Raw genomic sequence first — 22,964 nt, forward strand, 5'->3', positions numbered from 1 at the left:
CAAAGGGAAGGCCAGACGTTATAATCATGCCATTTAGGAAGCTTCCCCAGGAAGCTACAACTTTACACACACACCCTGCAAAGCACTGGGGGAAGGGGTCTAACAAAGGGGAGATAGACGTATGTGCAGTAAAGTGAGGATGACACAGGAAAGACGCCTGTCAGTTAAACCTGGGAACAGAGATCATTGGCCAGAAGGGGCAGGGCTACTATAAACCCACAAAAGTGTGGGAATACATAATCCCCAAGACAAAGGAATTCTCTTGGCTCTTGGCTCTCTTGTTTTATACTTGCCCATGTTCCCTCCATGGCCATGTGGCCATGTGGACCCCACATGCAATGGACTAATGGACTGCAGCTGAGAACACAAACTAAGCTAGTCCGATGCTGGACTGGACTGCTCCAACATGGAATGGAAACTCTGGGCACTGGCTTCGATCTTAGCCCTGCTGAAGCCAAAATGGGACTTCTTCCCTGCCAGGTCGAAGGGAAATGGGACCTTGGAAACTCAGGGGTGTCATTCCACAGAAATAATGCTTTCTACAGTATCTCATCCTCCTGTGGGGGCCTCCAGTAATTCTTATTCCAGTGGTACCCCAGAACCCCACTTCCACTGATAACATATGTGCACTCATACAATTAAGACATCAGTCTGTGTGTATGTATAGTAAGCCATAGACCAGGACCTACTCAATCATAAATTTGGAACTGCAAATGCAGTACCCCCTACAAGTACAGTTTGCAATTATTCTAAAATATCGAACACTGTGCTGTGAGATAAAGCCCATTTTTAGGCCTTCCCCCCCCCCCCACATACATTCACAAATACTAAAAACCCACCATTTTCACTTCGAGAAAGAAAACAACCTGTCAGTTCGAAAGAATTCAAAGAAAATAAAACGTCCTTTTGCTGCTGTCCTCATTGGCCTCCTGTGCAGTCCTCTCCTATAACCTTAGCAGAGCGTCGACCCTTCCTCTGGGCTCACGCTTAAACACACACGGGAACACCCGTGATGGTGGTTGTGTGTTTTGACTGGTTTGAGCCTCACCGAAAGCCTGAAGGACAGCGAACACTGACGTAATTCTGTTGTGCTTAGTGATGAAGAAACTGAGGCTCAGATGGGTGGGGTGGCCTGCCCAACGTGTCAGAGCTGAGAACAAAACTGACCGGCTTCTAAATGGAGGCCCCCTTTTAAAAAGTTCACCTTTAGCCCTGGCCGGTTTGACTCAGTGGTTAGAGCGTCGGCCTGCGGACCAAAGAGTCCCGGGTTCGATTCCAGCCAAAGGCAAGTACCCCGGTTGCAGTTCATCCTGGGCCCCGGTTGGGGTCATGCAGGTGCAACCAATCGGTGTGTCTCTCTCACATCGATGTTTCTCTCTCTCTCTCTCCCATTCTGTCTGAAGATGAATGTAAAAATATTCTTGGGTGAGGATTAAATAAATAAAAATAAAAAGTTCTTCTTTAAATCGTAAGACCATCAGATTCCGAGTCCTCTGAACTCCCCTGTTAACTTTATTGTCATTTTCAGTGACAGTATCACTGGAATCCAAAAAGCTACAGGTTTGACTTACAAAAACAGGATTAAACTATTATGCTAATCTCCAGAAAACTACTTCCAGCACTCCCTCATGCTTCACACTTTCCTGTAAAATTGTTAATCTTCTTATTTTACAGCTTAATTCCACTGTAATTCTGACATTTGGCTTCTTTCACAATCCATTTCATTTCAGTTCAGTGAAAACATTCAAATATTTAATCACACAGTTAGAAATGTTGAACTACTAATGTTATCACTGTAGGTCTTCTCTTCTTTGTCCGGGGACATAATTCATACACAACACCTTTCTCAGTTAATAAAGCCACAGTCTGAAGGAAAATGGCAGAGAGCACATTGTTCTAGTCAATCATTCTTAACACTGTGTCGCACCGTTGGCAACAACTCACTGGGCAACCCCCTCTAACAGAAATACACCTACACACGGGACTGGAACGTGTCTCTGCCACATGGGGGGCAAACACCAGGGCAGCTGCTGGAAACATCAAAGGAAGCAAGTCCCCTCCCCGTGAGGAACAGGAGGAGAGTTAGATAGCAGGAAAAACAAATACAAAACGGATGTTTTGTGTGTTTTTTAAATCCTCACCCAGGATACTTTTCATTTATCCTCAGACAGAGTTATCCTCAGACAGAGGAGGAGGGAGAGAAACACATTGATGTGACAGGGACACATCAACTGGCTGCCTCCCGCACGACCCCCAACCGCAACCTGAGGCAGGTGCCCTTGACCGGAATCGAACCCACGACTCCTTGGTCTGAGGGCCAGAGGTCTAACCGCTGAGCCAAACCGGCCAGGGAAAAAGGGATGTTTGAGACAATGGCTTTCAGCTGCTCTTGGCTGTTGTTTCTGCGTCACCACGGTGCTGCCCAGGCACCTGTGTTCGCCTCTCCAGTCACCTCCGACTAAGGCGGATCAAAGTAATCTCAAAGAGGAGGAGAGCAAAGGTTTTAAGGTAGGGTGGCTTTTCTCTCCCTAGAAGAGATTTCCTTTCTCTTTCTCTTTATATCCTAGCAAAGACTTTAATCCATTTTTGTTTCAATTTCTATGTTAAATTCCCCCAAGGCACTTCAGGGCTGTGATATTTGTGACGTGGGCAACACCCTACTCAGTTTCAATGAGAAGGCGCCTAGAAGAAAAACTCAACTGAAATCTTTTTCTCCAATTTTTCTTTGTGGGGTTGCACAGCCTCTTGCCACCCCTGTGCACAGAGCGGCCAATCGCCAAGGGGACGACGACAACTCAACAGGTGATGACCTTTACTCAACACTGTCTTGTGCCTTCACTCTACTGCTCCTTGGAATGAAGGTAATTGAAACGAAATGTGCTATCCATGGTAGTTAACTGTCACATAAGAGCCAGAATCTGGGTAATAATCCTAAAAGGACTGGGGCCAAACTTGGTGACTACCAGATTGAAAAAGTTTCCACTTTGAGATGCTAATGCTTGGGTCATGATCATGATTCATAACATTCAACTCCGTAATTTGAAAAAGGAAGAAAATCTCCACGTGCAAGTGTCTGTCCACCTAATGGTCACGGGCTCGGGGTGTCTCACCTAGAAGGCTCTCTCGTCACTGTCATTACTGACAAGTGGACGGCCACCTTAAAATGACTTAAAAAGAAGTCATAACCACATACAATGTTAACGTTTCTGCAAATGAAGGTAGTCAGCCAAGTGAAGCTGACTTCGCCGTCACAAAGCACTGAGTTCCAAGCACACGGTGAGCTCCAAGCTGCTGCGGGCCCTGGGATTAGCGCCAGGCCTGGCTCTTCCTCCTACACGGAGCAGAGCTGCAGCCAGGCAGGCCTGAAACAGACAAGCCCAGGGAAGCAGCATTTTGGAAAAGGAGAAGGACATGAGCCACAGGGCCAGACGTTAGCAACTCGGAGGGTGGCCGAGGTGGGGGACCAGCAAGGGTATGACTTTGAGGACACGGAGAACTCAGTTTGAATCCCAGTTCTGTAACCATTACATACGGACCTTGGGCAAATTTCTTGATTTTGCCAATCCTTACTTTCCTCACGTATACGTGGGCACAGTACTGTCTGTCTAGCAGAGTTATCAAGATTGGAAGCTGATACACAAAGGGGCTCAGCACACTGACTGCAGCTAGGAGACATTTAATACAAGACAGCTGTTTTATTATTTCAATACTACACATCCCCAAATGGGCTTTCCAAGATATATTTTAGAAACTAGAAAATATTTTCCTATGTAAACAAGGTAATGATAAATTTAAATCACAAATCATTATAACAATAACTGTTTACTGAGCACTTCCTACTTATTAAGTGAACAACCATGGACCAAGTACTGTTTCCAGAGGCACTTTGCAGACAATGGAACGGAAACATGGAGAGGGACGTGTTGCTCAATGTGGCACCGCGGGTGAGGAGCGGACAAACCTCAAACCAGGCGAGTGGTCCCGGGGCCTAGTGCCTCTGCATGGCCTTAGGATGGCCAGAACTCCATCCACTCCCAGAAACCCGCTTATTTTTAACATGTGTGAACTACAGTGTATCTATATCTATATTTATCTATATCTCTATCACCGTTTTCCCTTTTTTTTTAAAAAAAAAAAAACAGATTTATTAAGACCTAATTTACGTATCATAAAATTCACTCCAATAACTTGTATAATTCAGTGGTTTCTGGTACATTCACAGAGTTGCACAACCATCAACACTACTAATTTTAGAACCTTTTCATCACAACAAAAAGTAACCCCTTACACATAGCAACCCTCCCCCACACCCCATCTGCGCAGTCCCTGGCAGTCACCCGTCTTCTCACTACATTCTTTATTTTGAAGATACAGTTATTTTTTTCGAAGTTATTTATATATTAAAATACAGTGAAATCATTTTATCTTTAAAGAATTCATAAGTAATTACTTTTTTTGGTTTCAATTTCTCATCATTATATTGACGGATACAAGCCGCACACAGGCTCCTTGGCGCTCAGCAGGTCTGAGGATGAGAGAGGGGACTGACACAATGTTGCTCTCTAAGAAAAACTCCTGCTGTCTCGGTGAAGTTGCCTGATCTGGACAGTTCACCATCTCAACGAACCTTCCGGCTAATGGGACGACAAGATTCTTTCTGGAATCTTTTCTGCAGAGTCACCAGATATAAAATCTCTCTCTCCCCGGCCGTCCTTGCCACGGGAGCGTCCTGGTTTTGAGCAGGAGACAGACCAAGGCTCAGCGAGGCTGGAGTCCAAGGAGACACTCACCTTCACTAAGTCCGTGTAGCCCGTCTCCTCAGGGGTCCACCAGGGCCGGGCCCTCAGTCCGTTCACGTTGTAGAGGGACCGCTGCCACACAGACGCAAAGTGGCCCCGCTGGTGCCCCAGCTCGTACCACTTGTATGCCTGCAACAACGGAAAAATGAACTGCAAACGAGGCACGCTTTTAGTAATTTTAAAGTTAAAGTCACTAATAATAAAGAATTACTTTGTGACATTTAGATAAAAGAGTTTGCTGGCCAGGCACCCAAAGCTGTTACAATGGTGAAAACGCTGTTATTTGGCTGGGTTCCTGGTTGTGACCTATTACGATGCATGAATGTGTGCATTTTATTTTCCGTCTTCGGCGGTAGGTCTTTCAACACAGACTCATCCGCACACACCTCTCCCTCAGTGTCCAGCGGAGTCCAGGATTTATTTGTTGAGTAATAATTTTAGACACTAAACTCGGCTATATAGTTTAGCTTTTGTTCCTTAAATTCTGTCTTGATGGTTCCTTTAAAAGGAAAGCATTAGGATTTTGATGATTTCTTCAAAGGTGTTTGTGTTTACAGAATTGGAATGCTAAAACTCAGTTCTTCCTTTTCACGTGTGTGTTCTTTCCACATCTACACTGAGGAGGCCCCCCCAAAGCAAGGGCGTAAATCAGCCATCACATTAAGTAGACAAAAGGAAATAGTATTCTGAGTTGGCATTAATTTAGCGGTAGCTCGTATTAGACTTTTTTGAAAGGGGGATTTTGTTCTTTTTCCCTGCTGTTAGGATAACATCTGTGGCTTTAGGCTAGCTGGAGCATGACATGACTGGCCTCCAAGAAGGCTGGCCTTCCCAGGGACAGCTGGTGCCAGTGTGCCCTCCATCTGTCTCCTTCAGATGACGCTGTGGCCAGAGGCTCCCCCAGCAGCACCCCCCCTCCCTGCAGGTGCACACGCCTAGGTCCTCAGGGAAAGCCGGTTCCAGCTCTCTCCTCACCAGTGTCCCCTCCGTTACTGTAAGATTCATCTAATGATACTTTCAGATATATTTTTATATGTGTTTATTGACTTTTGAGAGAAAGAGGGAGAGGGAGAAACATCGATGTGAGAGAGAAACATTGATCAGCTGCCTCCTGCACGCCCCTTACTGGGGATCGAGCCTACAACCAGGGCACATGCCCTGACCAGGAATTGAACTGGGACCTCTCAGTCCATGGGACGACACTCAATCCACTGAGCCACACTGGCTAGGCTGAGGGCACCTTCTTAAATGTGTTTTCTATACTTCGAATTATTGGCAGGTATGATCACACACACACACACACACAAGACACAGAAATTGCACGTGGAATGATGCCAAATCAGAAAAGCCCAGGCTCCACCGGGGAACCGGTGAGTCATACGTGGCCTCGGCCAGAATGTGCTATGCCTGGTGCTCGGGGCGTGGCGGGGCCTGGGAGACACACTTGTGGCGAGGACAGTTGGCTGCAACTGGCTTGTGGAGGACTGTGAATGCCACTGCTTGGAAATAGGACTTTATTTTTATTTTGCACCACGGGATGTTTGAGCATCAGATGTCTCGGAAGAAAGGTAAGCCTAAAGCAAGAAACAGCAGCCGGGTTCTCCCAGCCATCACTGACGTGGAAGGTAACAATGACAACGCTGACTGAGCAAGAGGGAAGGGGACGATGGGCTCCACAGACACCGGAAGTTGACTTCTCAGATCCTGGCCCTGTCTAAACAGGAGGAGGGAAGAGCTAGAGCTGATTCAAGTCCTGATCCCAGGAAGTCAGCAAGATCATCCGATGAGAGATGGAACCCAGGGAGAAAAACAGTGTAGAGGAAGACAAGCGTTGTCCCGGTGATGTGAGGTGACTGAGCAGGCAGAAGACATACGAGTCTGGACTTCGAGTGGGAGCTGGGAGCTGGGATGTGGTTTGGGGAGGTACGGAAACACTGGGAACAGCTGAGACTGAACTGCTAAGACTGTCATGGTTTGTCTTCCTCCTTCCTGTCCATAGGAAACACGCCACTAGAAAAACCTTCCTCAAAATCAACTTGATCGTCAGCCTTTGCAGCCCAGAGGCTGTGGTCTGCTTCCTTCCGGTGCCTGGAGCACAGCTCCCCGCCCTGAGGACTCGGCAGCTGCTTCCTGAACTGCAGACTGAGAACATGACAGTCCCCGCAGAGTCTGTACCGACAGCAAGAATATACCAGCGTGTATTTCTATAGGGTCGTTTTCATTTTACTGCAAGGATGAATCCTTGTGAAGTTTTAAACCTCAAGAACTGTGCTGTCCTGTGCATATTCATAATAAGTAAGCTGATAGAAAACAGTCTCGTAGGTTCAGATCCCAAGCCCTTGACAGGTGTGTAGTCGTGAATTCTTTGCCCTTGAAGTAGGGCTATTTTTGTCTAAGGTGTGAGAAGAAATCATAGACTTCCTTGATCTGTGTTTGCCTTGGACCCTGAGATGTTCAAAGATAAATTGATCAGTGAGAATTACAGTTATACAAATCAGACAGGAATATTTATCCAGTGTTAGATGCTGCAGAAAAACTTTCTTCTCCCTCTCATTCAAGGAGGTATCAGGCATCTACATCTAAAAGAATGAAGGCACGCAAAGGAGATTACTAATCAGCAATTTCTTCTCCCTTATTTCTCTTCACCTCTCATAGCTCCTTCTATTTCAGTGACTGACTGTAGGTTAGAGGGGGAAAGGTACAGACACATAGAAATGCACAAAGAAAATAGTGTCAGCTATCCAAATCTCGATTATCCTAAACTGGTTCATGTTTCTAGCTGGCAATTAACTCATCACAATACCCCTTGCTCCAATGAACCTTTGTTTGTCCAAATGGTCCCAAGTTATTAATGTTAGAAACCTGAAGCCATGTTGTCCTTAGATACAATTTTGTTGCATATGTGGAATGCAGTAGTTACAAAGATCCAGTGTCTCACTTTACCTGTTACCCTGACTCCAAGGAGAGCCCAGTCTAGAGCCATGTGACAGTGTAGGACTTCCGTGGTGTGGACTTGCTGTCCAGCAATGTCGTGTAAATCATGGCGGATTGCTTCTGAGAGTTCGGGAATTTATGTCGTGATCAATGACATAATGCTATGTTTAAAGAAGCTGACACTGGCCCTGGCTAGTTTGGCTCAGTGGTTAGAGTGTTGACCCTCCGTCCAAAGAGTCCCGGGTTTGGTTCCCGCTAAGGGCATGTACCTCGGTTGCAGTTTGTCCTGGCCCCAGTTGGGGTCATGTGGGTGGCAACCAGTCAATGTGTCTCTTGCATGGATGTTTCTCTCTCTTCCTCCCTCTCTCCTTCCCGCTCTATCTGAAGATAAATGCAAAAATGTCCTAGGGTGAGGATTAAAAAAAATAATAATGATAAAAAATAAAGAAGCTGACATTGTACTCAGAAAATGTAACAGTCACAAAGAAAATATGTAACTTGTTTTAATCACTCTATTTTCTGTCAGTACCTGTTACTGCTATCTCACCTGTTATTAGTATCTCACCTGGTATTACTATCTCACCTGGTATTACCATCATTATGACTGTCCCCACAGGTGTCCATCTTAAACTTGGTATTAAATATTTCAGGAGGTAATTTACACAGTTAACCAGGGAGTTCAGTGAGCTTTGGAATCAGATGAACAAAGACTTCACAAACGTGTTACCTCTTTGTCCCCAACCCTCTGCATGGCATCCCCCAGGTGGAAATAAAATCGCCCATCATCAGTGCCAGGGTCCCCAGATTCTATTCCTTCCTGTGGAAAAGACAGCATCGGCATTTATGAAAAACTTAAGTACCACATTCAATTCATTGATTTACTTAATCTTTATAGACCATACGAAAATCGAAGAAGCAGACAAATTCTTCTCAACATTAAAGTTTGGCAACTGGATTACTGGTCAATATTTACAGCGCAAAACTGAAAAGAGGTAATAAAAGTTAAATTTAACCATATATTCATCATTCATGAACAGCGGACTAGCCCATGAAATCAGTGTGACACTTTGTGAATGGTCTCTGAGGGTACAATCGTATTTCAATATGAACATTTGTCATCTAGGGGATTTTTAAAAAAAATACCTGAAACAAAATGTTTAGTTGCTCATATATATATCTGAAGTGAGAGGCCCAACTGCACGTAATATCTTCCCTCTAAAAACAGATGTGCCATCACCTTTTTACAAAACGGTTTCTAAAACAGACGACAGGATTAAAGCTAAGTGAAATCTTTGAAAATGTAATTGTTATTAAACAAATCTTATTCTATAAAAAACTTAGCTGATATCGATCTCCATCTCCCACATAAGGACTGAAATTGAGATTTATGTAAAAAATAAAAAATAAAAGCGAGAGAGAAAATATTAAAGCAAGAGAACAAATTTTAAAAAGTAAAAGGACGAAGATAAAAATATTTAAATATCAAGGAATTCTTTTAAAAATCTGCATCTTTGAGGCTTTTTCATAAGAAACGCAGTTTCCTGGGAAGAAGTTTTATTAGCATAATTTGGAAAAGGAGCTGTAAGAAACAGGGGAAGCATCACTCAGGAGGATGAGCTGAGATCAGGGTTCTTGACGGACAGACACTTAAATGAAAGTCCTCATTTGCTAACTGACCTTCCTGTCCTGTTTCCTCATCTCTGAAGCAGGGAGAGTCCTACTAGGCCCTTATTATGTCAAAGGACACCTACGGGGAACACCTTAAATCAGAGAGACACACGCCCACAGGGTTGTCACAGGAATGGAAGGTGTGCAGAGGCCCAGTGACAGCCAAGACAGATTGTGGGGTGCATGCCCACCTCAAGGGGACAGCACCGCTCAGCTTCTGTGCTGAGACATGGGCCAGAAATGAACTTTCCTGAAAAACCTGAAATCTGCATAATTGTATAAAATGGTCAGATTCTCAACAGAGACAAGCAATTAAAATTGTTTTTAATAGAATTATGTTTTCTAAATATAACACGCAAGCTATTTATAATCAGGGCGGCTATTTGCTATCTCTGATGGAAGTCATGTGAAAGAAAGAGATCATGCAGGTGTAATATACTGCCACTTAAAAAGAAGTTCACAGCATTCACTCAGCTACCTGTCTAATATGGTAGCTGTTGGCCAATGTTACTATTTAATTTAAAATTAATTAGGATTGCTCTGACCAGTATGGCTCAGCAGTTGGAGCATCGGCCCACAGACCAAAAGGTCTCAAGTTCAATTCCCGGTCAAGGGCACACACCTAGGTTGCAAGTTTAATCCCCAGCCCTGGTCAGGGTCATGCAAGAAGCAACCAATCAATATGTCTCTCTCACATAGATGTTTCTCTCTCTCTCTTTCTCTCCCTTCCTTCCACTCTGTCTAGAAAAATAAATGGGAAAGTACCCTGGGGTGAGAATTAACAATAACAACAACAACAATTAATTAGGATTAAAATAAAAAATTCAATCCTTTGGTCACATTAGCCACATTTCAGGTGCTCAACAGCCACACGTGGCCAGTGGAGAGCACAACGGAAGAACATTTCCCCTGTGCAGAAAGTTCTGTTGGACAGCCAGGAGCTAGACCAAATGTGCTTCTAGTTAGTTGACAAAGAGTCAACTGGATACGAGAGAGAAAAAAAAAATGACAGCATATTTTAATGTGAATATTTTGAGCTGTCGGACTTTGGGAGTTTGACTTATCAGTTTGCAGTTTCTACCTCACTTTGTAAAGGCTGCGATGAGCCCTATTCAACTGATTTCAATGTATAATTACATGGTGAAAGGGACATTTAATTCATTGCCCATATTTTAAAATATTATGTCAATAATTATGGTCTACCTTTGACATTGCAATAAAAATTAATGACTACTGAAAGAGTCTCTGCTCCTACAGTTGCTATTTCTACGCTCGACACTCTCAGTCATGCAGAAGGTCCACGCTGGCCTAGGAACGTCATGGTCCGAGGACGTCCATTCCCACCACGAGAACACTCAGCAGCACCTGCCAACCAAGCCACAGTGCACAGTCAGGGCGTCCAAAAGACTCCAAACAACCGGAGGATGAAAAAGGAGCAGGGACAGTCACCTTCAAATAGGGAATGCTTTCTGCAATCTTGTTCTGTGCCTTCAGGATGAAGCCATAATGTACTTTAGCGAAGCCATCATTAGGTGTTACATTCAGAACCTAAACACAAAGAGAAAAAAAAAGCTACTGTGATTAACTACAAATTCTACAAATGACTGTCAAAACAAAGATTAATTAGCTTTGCTATAGTTGGATCATGATGTTACAGCATAAGACACTAGTGTTTCGTCTCACTGCAATATATTAGGCTTAAATGGCCCATTTCCCTCAGCTTCATGTTTTCGCACCTACACATCCGTCCATCAGGAACGAATAAATAAATGTGGAAAGGTAACAACTGCTAGAGCATTACGTTAACAATGCAAATCAGCAAAACATCTGTCAATTGTTATGACTTCAATATGCTTTAGTAATCAAGAAAAACGACTTCAAATTTGCTATCTTAAAGTCAATTCTGAATGATTATACATTTCTTTACATACATGCTTTACACAATGCCTAGCAGAAAACTTAGATTTGCATTTGTAATAAATCATCATCCTTTGGATTCAAAGTACATTTCTTGAACAGCCAGACCACTTTCAGGACTGAGAATAAAGGGGTGAGCAAATCCAACAGTCTGTGATTAAACACAGGTAAATATCAAAAAATGAATCAAATCATGGTTTATCATATGCACTTATTATGATTAAAGATTAATAATGCAAAATGCCTCCAAATGAAATATTAGCAGTCAGAAAGCAAAACAGTAACATTTCAACTTGTGGAGCTGCTTAGACAGACTAGTCCACAGAACCAAGTGGAAGATGAAGAAGGTTTGGGTTGAGTGAATATCTTCTAGCTTCTCTTTCTCCTTGAGCCTAAGGAAAGGGGCGCACAGCCACGACGGGCTCCTTACACAGGAGTGAGTGTGCAGAAGGGGGCCCAAGGCCTTGGGAGCCCACAGAATGCACGGCAGATCTTCCCAGCTTCTATCCAGTCCCGCAGCTCACCCATGGGCACATCCAGAGAATTCTACCTTTAAAATACATTCAGAATCATACCCCTTGTTACCTCCTTCAGCGCTGCCACCCGGGGCCAAGTTATCATTTCTCTCCTACCTGCACCCCCAGCCCTGTTCTCCAGCCACCCATTCTCCACACGGGGCCCTGAACGGACTCACTAATCCAAAGTCAGGTGTCATCTTCAATTTGTTAAAAACCCAAAGGGGTTGCACTTTACTCAGGGCAAAGTTCTAGGACACAGCCCCCAAAGCCCCCTTGAGCTGGCCTCTGTACTTCTCTGGCCTCCTCTCCTACCTGCCCCCCACCAGCTACTCTGAGCACCCTGGACTCCATGCTGCAATGCAAGCCAAAGGCATGCCTGCCTCAGGGCCTTTGCACCTATGGTGCTCCTTTGCCTCAGTCTTCTGGAGCACAAATGGTTCACTCCCTGATCTTGATGAAGACCTTGATTAAAGGTTACCATCTCAGTGAAGCTCACACCCAACCACCCGATATAAAACAGTCACCCTCATCCCCATCACTAGTCACTTTCTAACTTCCTTATCCCGACTCCTTTCTATTCATAGCATTATCTCCATCTGACATTTCCCCCAGCTAAGAAATAAGCTCTACAGGGCCTGTGTCTGTGGCACTCACTGCTGATCCCCAGTGCTTAGAACAGTGCCCGGCACATGGCAGGTCGTCAAGTGATCTGCACTAACTGATAAAGAAGTCAGACTGTGCGCGTGGTTTTCCTCCCAAACGAGAGCTCTGAAAGCAGACTCTTCTTCTGCACCTTCCACAGCACCTGTTAACAAACTGGATGCTGAGCAAGAGCTCAACAAATGCCTCTAAACGGAACTGAATTGAGGTCAATTCTGTTTCTGGTAGCATCACTCTGAAGGGAGTGTTATAATTATTGCAGCTACGCAGATGACATTTCTGCCTCCTATAAACACACAGCCATCATCTCAAATGTACTTCTTTACTAGATGTGTCAGAACACACAAGCCTCTTCTAGGCTCCGAACTATAAACATAAATGAGAATACTCGCTTTTTCTCAGGTAGCTCTCAGTCAAGGGAGGGAGACTGACCTATAAACAAACAATGGTAACGCAATGTGGTAAGTGCAACTATAGTGATAGGCACGAGGCGTGCACGAGTACAGGCACGCTAGGGGCACCTCGTCACTCTGGGGTGGGTGTGGCTGGGCAAGGTCTGAAAGGTGTTTAGGGATGAATAGGAGTTCATCGGGGAAATGAATCACGGGGGACCGACGGGCAGAGGCATTTAAGGTATAGGAGAAAGTGAGTACAAAAGGGAGAGTGGTCCAGGAACAGCAAAAGGGAATGAGATTGAACAGAGCAGGAGGCAAATCATAAAATCTGTTTAGTTTTATGTGCAAGATAATCCACTGGGAAGTAGAAAATTAAAAATGCTTCTGTTTGCATGTCTTTGAAATATAATATTTGTTATGCGACAGGCTCTGGGGCCCTCCTGTCATCAGCACGGCACACAGTCACACGTCCCAATGGAGACGGAGGTGGGCGGTCAGCGACCCGATGCTGCCCTCTCCGCTCGATTGGTCAGGACAGCCGGCAGTGCTTGCTGCACAGTCCAGCGTCACCCACGGGCCTCAGAGAAGGACAGTGGCTCTTATATGATTTCTAAGAAACCCAGATTGATGCTAATACTACCCATATAACACATTCTGTCTCTCTTTACACACACACACCACAGACAACAGAATAATGATATGGCCGACATTTCCAGTCCCAACACAAACTCTACATCATACATTACCAGAATTTTTAAAAATCACATAATCATAAATAGTGTTCTACACTGATTATTACTACATATCATCTTTTTCAGGAAAAATAAAAAGATTTTTTTGGCAGTTCAACGAAATTTTAAAAGTATCGAAATACTATTTCATCTTCAAATGTATTTTGGAGTGTGTACCTTTACAATGTCCTATGTATATGAGTACATATACATGATATACACATAATATATACAGAAACAGGCGTTTCGTGGGTGTTTCCTTGGACTTTTTACTGGAAGGTTACACAATCGAACAGGCTCGAGGACCACCGCCGTGGGCAGCGGGAAGACAGCAGGCTGAAGCCTAGGATGAGACGGTCAGATCTGTGGCTGGAGCTGAGAAGGTCAGAGGGGACAGGCTGGACGGGGTAACCCTGTCCCCGCGCAGGCCAGAGCGCTGCGTGCCTGGGTTAAAAGGGAGGGGAGCTGATGGAGGGACACGAGTGATTTGGTTTCCGACTGTAGACTCCAGGAGCACACACTGCCGTGTCATTAGCTGCCATTCCCCAAGCGGCTGCGGTGGGTTCACAGAGATGTGCAGACTAAGTGAGGGGTACATGCGAGCAGTGGGAGAGCTGAGCGGGCGGCGGGGTGTCACCGACGGGGAGGGAGGCGCAGGAGCACCTCTAGAGCGGCGCTGGGAGCGGTCTGCCTCCAACCCTTTCCCAGTTGCTCTATGTTCAAACTAAACGCAGCAAAAGCCCAGAAAGGGAACAGTCACCAACTTTTACAAATTTACTCAGAGATAAAAACCAACATGAAAAAATATACAAACACATGATTAGTTTTCTGGAAATGATCTTTGATGGAGCCACAACGTATCAGGATAAACTGTGTTAAGGAAGGAGAATCCATTAGACACAGCTTATTAGCGCGGAGTGAGAGCAAATGCAGGCAGACGGCACGTGTATTTTCAGTGCAAAGAGAAACCCACTCGATTGTATTATAAACTATAGTTTAGATTTTGTACTTACACAGACCGGATGATGATTTCAAATGTATAAACAATAGCAGGCAAATTTTATTTTTTTCAAGATGAAGTAAAATGTTTCAGTATTTGAGATTTAGAATCAGGAAAAAAAAAAAAAAAAGTGAATAGCCCTGGCCGGTTTGGCTCAGCAGTTAGAGCGTCGGCCTGCGGTCCAGAGAGACCCGGGTTCAGTTCCCACTAAGGGCATGTACCTGGGTTGCTGTTTGTCCCTGGCCCTGGTTGGGTCGTATGGATGGCAGCCACTCAATGTATCCCTTTCACATCGATGTTTTTTTTTTTCTCTTTCTCTCTTCCTTTCTCTCCCTCCCACTCTATCTGAACAAAAAATGGAAAAAATGTCCTCAGGTGAGGATGAAAAAACAAAAAACAAAAAACGTGAATATATCCAAGGGAGATTTTAAAAAGATGAGGAAAGGCAAATCCGTGGTGGGTGAGAGAAGCTAGTATACTTTCAGATCCTGCCCTAACCTCAGACATGCTGGGTACCTAGCCAGTATTTGATGGTGACTTGGGGAAGAAATAAAGGAAGGAAGGGAGGAAGGAAGGAATTCTACAACTCCATCTTTGTGGGCGCTGACAGTGCAGCATGATAGGTATATCGGGTACAGTTGGACAATTCTTACATTCGTACGACCCCGAATGTTGGAGATACATGATGTACCCCTTCCCCAACTCTGCTACACAGGGCACTCGGTGTTCCGTGTCAGCCCTTCGCAGAACAGTGCCCCGCATGGGTATGTTTTATGATCTGGAACAGGTATGTTAGCAGATGTAGGATCAACCCACTTTGCATAGATATTTGAGATGCTATAAAAAGCAAAAGTCTTAGTTATGTTCTCTCAGAAAAGATAAAAATTATGACGAGGGCGAAAAGACAGCTGCTCCGAAATTCAATGATTTTCAATGAAGCATCAACAGTGATAAAAGGAGACAAGTCCGCCTTATGAGTGGACCGGTCCCTGGACTGGGGCATGAAGTCGCTACACTGTACTTGCCAGCATTTTAAAAACAGGAGTCATACTGACTATCTTCGAGGGGTAGCACCACGTAAAGAGCATCAGCTGGAAAACCATAGACAAAATGTGTTCATCTTTCTCCTGCAGAGAAATTAACTTTCTCCAGCTTCAAAGTTTGTTTGGTAACCTGTTTACTCCACACCAAATGAATTCCTTCATTGCGTAAAGGAGTCACAGTTGTCTGGATTTTATAGTTACTTGTGACCTACAGGTTATTTATTAAAATGTCCATTACAAGGTAGAAATCCTTTTAAAGGCAACGTTGCTACAGGATCAAAGAGTCAGGACCCTCTGAAAGGGGAGTAATTCACTCCATATGCCCGAAAGACTCATGTTCTGTAGTCTCTCTCTAGACCAGACTTCTAGTGAAAAAAGAAAAAGATTGTGTTTTTAGGTTCATAAAAACTTGAGTTCCTCTTCCCAGCATAGAGGACTTTTAGAAAGGCTATTTGTGGACTGATAAAGATGAAATTTAAACATACACAATTACCCTGGCTGGTTTAGCTCAGAAGTTAGAGCGTCAGCCCAAGGACCGAAGAGTCACGGGTTCGATTCCCAGTCAAGGGCACCTACCTGGGTTGCAGGTTTGATCCCTGGCCCTTGTTGGGTTGTGCAGGAGGCAATCAATTGTGTATCTCTCACGTTGATGTCTCTCTCTCTCTCTCTCTCTCCCCCCCTTCCACTCTATCTAAAAATAAATTTAAAAATATCCTCGGTGAGAATTTAAATAAATAAATAAATAAATAAATAAATAAATAAATAAAATGACATTTTTTAAAAAAGTAAGTTGAAGATTTTGATGTACCAAGTATCAACTAAAATTTAAACTCTTCTGATCAAGGGGAAAAAGCAAGGTGGAAAACAATATTAAGACGATGTCAACTATCACAATACATGCCATTTAACTTAATTTAAAATAAAGACAGTGAGAGAGTGAGTGTATTAAATGCAATTTACTAGTAACATTAGAACCTCATGCTCAAAATAATTTGATATAGTTCATAGAAGACTGCTGTTTGCTCACCTTTTCATAAACCTTCTTGGCATTGTCATTATCTCCTATCAGGAGATACCCCACTCCAAGGTCATTCTTTAAGGAAGTGTCATCAGGAAATAGTTCAACTAATTTCTGCAGTGTAACAAGAGAACCTCTCATATGACCTGATTTTGTGGGAAGAGAAAAAAAAAAAAAAGATTCCAATAGAAATAAAAACAAATTATGTACACTTTTATTTTGAGGTGAAAATCCAGACAGGCTATGCAACAGATCCTGAGGTCAGCTTAAATTTGACCCTATAAGCAGATGGCTAAACTGTTAGGATTTCATCACACGTCTGCAATGGTATCAGTAACTTCTATAAACAGCTACTAAATATAATACTGACTATAAACACTTTAAAGACATTCTATTTTCTAAATTCACCAACATTTACTTTTTTATATTAAATTCAGTCTTAAGAAAGTTTCAGCTACCAATTCCTTGTAAAGGAAAGTTTTACTGAGATAGTTTTGGTTTATTATGATTAGCTCTAAAATTATTAATAGAGAACAGACAAATCACAGATCTACCCAATGTCAGGAGCTGGAGCCCTGTATGAAACGTGAAGAGGCTCCGAGGTATAAGGTTGACATTGTTTACAATCGAGAGTGTCCCCATCTCTAGGTAAAGACCTATTCATGTGGCAAAGGAGACATCATCCGGTATTATGGGACCCTCTGGTGGACGATAGGGTACTTTGCACACATGAATCACGAAAGCCCTAGCTTCAATTCATTTCTAAGGCGATGTGATGAAAATTTAAAATTTCTGGGCCCATCCCTTCTCAGCCTTTTGGCTAAGATCAAGTGTAAAATTTCTGGGCCCAGTTGTTATTACTCCTCACCAAAGTTGGGAAGACAAATTGAATATGAGGAAATTGCAAGATAAGGCTAGTAACAGGACAAAATTAATTACTTAAAGGGCCCAGTTGCCCACATACTGAATATTAGCCAAGAGCATTTTAGGACCATCAATAGCTAGTGCTCCACTAACAGATAAACTATTGGGCACAAAATATCACCAACCTGTCCCCTGGCTGACCCCCCTGTTACTGGCCAAGCTGGGAGGGGTTTGCTCAGCTATTCATTCCTGCACTGACAAGTCTGACTCAGTATCCCTTCTTTCCCCCACCGACCCAGACTAACCTCACACTTTTCTCCTGTTTCTAAACTTTCCCCACGGCCACTGCAAAGCCCCAGGCGGAAACCCCTCCAGTGCCACAGCCCCGCACTGTCCCTCGCACTCTGCTGTTCGAATGTGCGTGGACTTCGTCACGTGGGTCCTCCACTGACAAGTGCGCACGACTCCCTCCTCAGAGCCTCCTGCTCACTCCGAAGGGAGGGCTCGGGTGGGAGACTGCTGGGAGCAGGGCTGGGTTTGGCCCCAGGCCGTCTTTCCCCAGGGCTGGGCACAGAGGGAGGCACGTGGGAGGCACAGTGCAAAGCTCAGGGGGTGCCAGACACCCAGACATCCAGATGACGGATGGCCGTGTATCCTTTTTAAATATCAAACCTAATGTAAAACTCTATGATGGACTAAATATCGAAGTTTTAAGGACAGAATCAGTCCCCAGAGCGAAGCAGAGCCATTCTGGAGCCTGAGGCCAGAGGGCGACTCAGTCACACTGGCACTGTCCCCAAGACGAGTCCTCCACTCAGTCCCAGCCCCGCCTTCCCTGGACGGCATGCCGTGCGCTTCCCTCCCACGGAGCCAACCCTCAGGAATATACGACTAACTGACCATCTCTTCTGTTTTTAATCATCATGTGGGTCATGTCCTTTCAGAGATTTTGGTCACCTAACAAAGTGATATACCACCTTTAATTGCATCCCTCAGAAAACTGATGAAAGGATCGGTTGGCCCGGAATATTACTTAACATGAGCTTCTCCTGTGACATCGATAATTCATTCACATAGCTACCCCAGCCAGCCTAGCACCCCCCTTAGCACGGGCTTAGATTCTTCCTTCCCGGTTGACAGAAGACAAGTTAGGAGGGAGCGATCCCAGCCTGGTTATAATGAAGGTAGGTTCCAGCTAGTCCTACTGCCTTTGGCTCTGGGAACCTGGGTCACTCAGAGGAGATGCTTTATGCTGCTCTTTTCAAAGCACTTAGTGATTAAAACATTTTTTTCTGTCCTTTTCCTTGGTACAGAGTCAAACCTTACAAGTGAAATGTTGGAGTACCTAGAACTCTTACTATTCCTCTGTGAATATTGTCCCACTGACCATTTTAATCTCCACGAATCAGATTGTTCTAGTTAAGAAAGAAAATAATTTGCTGGGACAGGAGAGAGTTTTTGACTCTAGCATATTAATGTATTAGCTACAACTCCTCAGGCAAATTCTCTGGCCTCTCCACATTCCATTTATGTGAGCTTAAAAATGGGTGGAGTAGGGGCGACCCACTTGGGTCCCCTCCTCACAGCGGGAATCTGTGTCTTTTTCAAATAAACTTTGTTCTCATTTGACAAAACTAACACCTGGCCAGCACGGCTCAGTGGACTGAGCATTGTCCCATGGACTGAGAGGTCCTGGTTCGATTCCTGGTCAGGGCACATGCCCTGGTTGCAGGCTCGATCCCCAGTGGGGGGCTTGCAGGAGGCAGCCGATCCATGTATCTCTCCCACATTGATGTTTCTCTTTCTAAAAAAATGAATAATAAAAAAATAAATAAATAAAGTCCTCTAACACATATTCTTCTTCTTTTTTAATTTAATTTATTTTTGTTACAGATGTTTCTCCTTTTTCCCCCACTGATTCCCCCTTCCCCACCCTCCCCACCCATTCCCCAGCTTTGTTGTCCATGTCCATTGTTCATGCATACATGCATTTAAGTTCTGTGGTTTATCTCTGCCCCCCACCATTCCCTCTTCTGGGGACTGTCAGTCTGTACCCCACTTCCACGTCTCTGGAACTACCCCAATCCTCAGACTGTTATGTTCATTATATTCCACAAATAAGTGAGATCATGTGATACTTGTCTTTCTCTATGTGGCTTGTTTCACTTAGGATAATACTCACCAGGTCCCTCCATGTCATCTCAAAGATAAGAGATCTTTCTTTAAAAAAAAATTGGATGGAGGGGCTGAAGAGTGAAGGGAGGCATCTTCGCAGTTATCAAGGTTAGGGTTACTATTTCAGTCTAAGAAACAGGCAAATCACTGAACTTAGTTACAGAACTTTCATGTAACCAGACTCTTCTAAGAACACACAGAGCCTCAGGTAAGGTAAAACCATAACATGTGCCGCTGAATTAACTTCTCTTGCCTCTCACCTAGGAACTGCTGTCTCTCTGACCTCCGCTTCAAACTCAGCTTCACCAGGCCCGCGGGGACGTCGGGCAGGCTGGCCACCTCCTGGTAGGTCTCGATGGCCTTGCGCAGCACCTCGTTGCTCCTCTTCTTCTCAGCCAAGTCGTCTTCACACTGGAGCAAGTCCCACACAGAAGACACGTCCCATGACAAGGAATATTTGTTATCACCCAAGATAGTCCCCAAAACTTAACTTTTGTACATGCTTAAAAAATAATTCAAAATGGATTAAAGTTTTCTCTTTATCAAAAGATAAAAAAAGAAAAAGCAATACAACATGCTATTTTAAATATATATTTTTAAATTTATTTTTATTGATTTTAGAGAAAGAGGAAGGGAGAGGGTGAGCAAGATAGAAACATCAATATCGACTGGCTGCCTCCTGTACGCCCCACACTGGGGGTTTGGCCCACAACCTGGGCATGTGTCCTGACCGGGAATCGAACTGGCGGCCTCTTAGTGCGACACTCAACCACTGAGCCACAGTGGCTGGACAACATGCTATTTTAATAACAGGGAGGAAGGTTAGCTACTAAGCTACAGACAAGAAAGAATATCATAAAAGCAAGATTAATATATGCTAGAATGCATGAACATCATGCAGACGGGACTCCAGTCCACCACTCCTGTTCTCCCATCAGTTTATTCTTGTGTTCATTCATTCATTCATTCATTCATTCATTCAACAGCCACTTTCTGGGAGCCAGGCTGTGTTCCACGCATGCAGTAGACACCATGAACAGACCAGACAAAGCCCTTTTCCCATTTCCCTTCATTCTGGAAAGGACAGGAGGACAATACACCAGTCAGGGTACTGTGTGACTGGTGGCCCTAAGTGCTGTGGAAGAAAAGGAAGCAGGTTTAGCAGGCTGGGAGTGGGGCTGTAGGGAAGATGTCCCTTTCATCAGAATGATCAGGGAGGGTCTGCAGGGAAGGAGGACGTTGAGGGAAGACCTCCAGGCAGAGAACAGCCAGCGCAGGCTGTGAGGCAGAAGTGAGGAAGAGAGGAAAGGCTGGTGGAGGAGGGGAGCAGGAGGAGATGATGGTAGGGGGGTGTCAGGTAGGAAGAACCTGGTGAGCTATAGCCGGCTCTGCTACACTAACTCTACAGTAGATGGAAAGACACGGGGCTTCAACGTGATCTGAGGTGCGTGTTGTGGGTCACGCTGGCAGCAGTATGAACAGGTTGAGCTGGGTGGGGGAGAAGCAGGGAGCTCAGGGTGCTCCAGCAGGATTCCGAACAAGGGGTGCTGGCTTCACCCAGGGTGGTGGTAATGGAAGTGGTAGGAAGTGGTCGGGTTATAAATGCATTTTGAAGGTCAGAGCCGCCAGATCTGCCGATGGTCTGAATGCAGGGTATGAGAGAAAGGGAGAGAGACGTTAATGAGGATTCGAGGTTTGGGGCTTCAGCATTACCAGATGGACCTGTCATTCCTCAAGAATGGAAAGACAGAGTAGAAGCAACGCATAGAGTCAGGAATTCAGCTCTGGACACATTAAACCCCAGTGCTTATTAGGTATGCACGTGGAGATTCTGGATAGGAGGAAGCATACAGGAGTCTGGGGTTCGGGAGGGAGGTCACAGAAAGGGACATACACCGGAGAACTGTCAGGACAGAGATGGCTTTTAAAGCTAAGAAGCTAGCCCTGGCCAGTTTGGCTCAGCGGTTAGAGCGTTGGCCTGCGGTCTGGAGAGACCCGGGTTCGGTTCCCGCTAAGTGCACGTACTTCGGTTGCAGTTTGTCCCCGGCCCTGGTTGGTCGTGAGGGTGGCAGCCACTCGATGTGTCCCTTCACGTCGATGTTTCTCCCTCTCTCTCCCTTCCTCTCTCTCCCTCCCACTCTATCTGTACAAAAAATGGAAAAATATCCTCGGGTGAGGATAAAAAAAAAAAAAAAAAAAAAAAAAATAAAGCTAAGAAGCTAAAAACATTTCTGAGTGTAGACAGAGAAAAGTAGAGGTCCAAGACCCGAGCTCTAAGGAACTGCAATGCTTCAAAGTCACCACAGGTCAGGAAGACAGTGGAGGACCAGCATAAAAGGACAGAGAAGGAGGGAGGAGAAAGGAAAATAACAACAAAAAGTGGTGTCCTGGACACAAAGTGACGAACGTATCCAGGGGGAGTGAGCAGTCGTATTAGAAGAGGCTGTCAGGGTGGGCGAGATGCTGGGCTGGGCAGTGTGCAAACTCTGAGCTCCGGGCAAAACATTTCCATGACTACCTGGGACTCGTGATGGAAGGGAGTGGGTTCAAGAGAAAAGGGGTGCAGACAACTCTTCCAAGGAGTTTTGCTATAAAGGGAAGCGAACAAAAGGGCCAGTAAGTGAAGGGGGATGTGGAGACAAGAGAGGCGTCTTTTTTAAACCATGGAAATATGACATGTTTCTAAGTTGACGTGAAAGGCTCTGTAGAGAGGGCTAATCTGGGGATGCAGAGGGGGACAGAAAAATTAGAACAGGGACTAGAACCGGTCCTCCGTGCTAACAGGCAGATACACGGGCGCGAGTGCGGGCAGGCTGTTAGTGCCGTGGGGAATCATGGGAAGTGCTCTGTGAAAACTTCCATTTTCTTGGTGAAATGAGTAACATTTGTAGCAAGTGACCAAGAACAGTGAGTGAAATACTAGAGACAGGAAGACAGAGGAAAATGTCTAACGTGGTCATCAAAATCTCACCAGATTTAGTAGACTCAAGTTGAAGATTACATTTAGTTTGATGCTTAAAGTAGCACATACGGTTTTTTTCCTCAAAATACCCTATTTCATATGTTTACTTCATTTAAATAAAGTATGTGCTGTAGTTAATATACAGGTTAGGGCAAAAACGTAGGTTCACAGTTGTGTGGAAAACAATACAATAGTTAATAAAGAATAATACAGAAATAAGCTCTATTTCGCATACTCACAACTGCAGACCTACTTTGCCCCCGCCTGTATAGATGTCTGC

At 44.6% G+C, this 22,964-nt stretch overlaps 1 protein-coding gene across 1 annotated transcript in view; it reads right to left on the reverse strand.

The window, feature by feature from the left end:
- Positions 1-22,964, reverse strand: part of ASPH (aspartate beta-hydroxylase) — a 190,949-nt gene that overhangs the window by 27,213 nt on the left and 140,772 nt on the right. Inside the window, exons 17-21 of the mRNA XM_036263701.1 lie at positions 19,983-20,133; positions 16,693-16,829; positions 10,851-10,949; positions 8,461-8,550; positions 4,791-4,928 (exon numbers count right to left, since the gene is read on the reverse strand). Coding sequence (XP_036119594.1) covers positions 4,791-4,928; positions 8,461-8,550; positions 10,851-10,949; positions 16,693-16,829; positions 19,983-20,133 — 615 coding nt within the window. The remainder of the gene's footprint in view (positions 1-4,790; positions 4,929-8,460; positions 8,551-10,850; positions 10,950-16,692; positions 16,830-19,982; positions 20,134-22,964) is intronic.

The sequence above is a fragment of the Molossus molossus genome, unplaced genomic scaffold (genome assembly GCF_014108415.1).
Source record: "Molossus molossus isolate mMolMol1 unplaced genomic scaffold, mMolMol1.p scaffold_m16_p_16, whole genome shotgun sequence".
Classification (NCBI taxonomy): domain Eukaryota; kingdom Metazoa; phylum Chordata; class Mammalia; order Chiroptera; family Molossidae; genus Molossus; species Molossus molossus.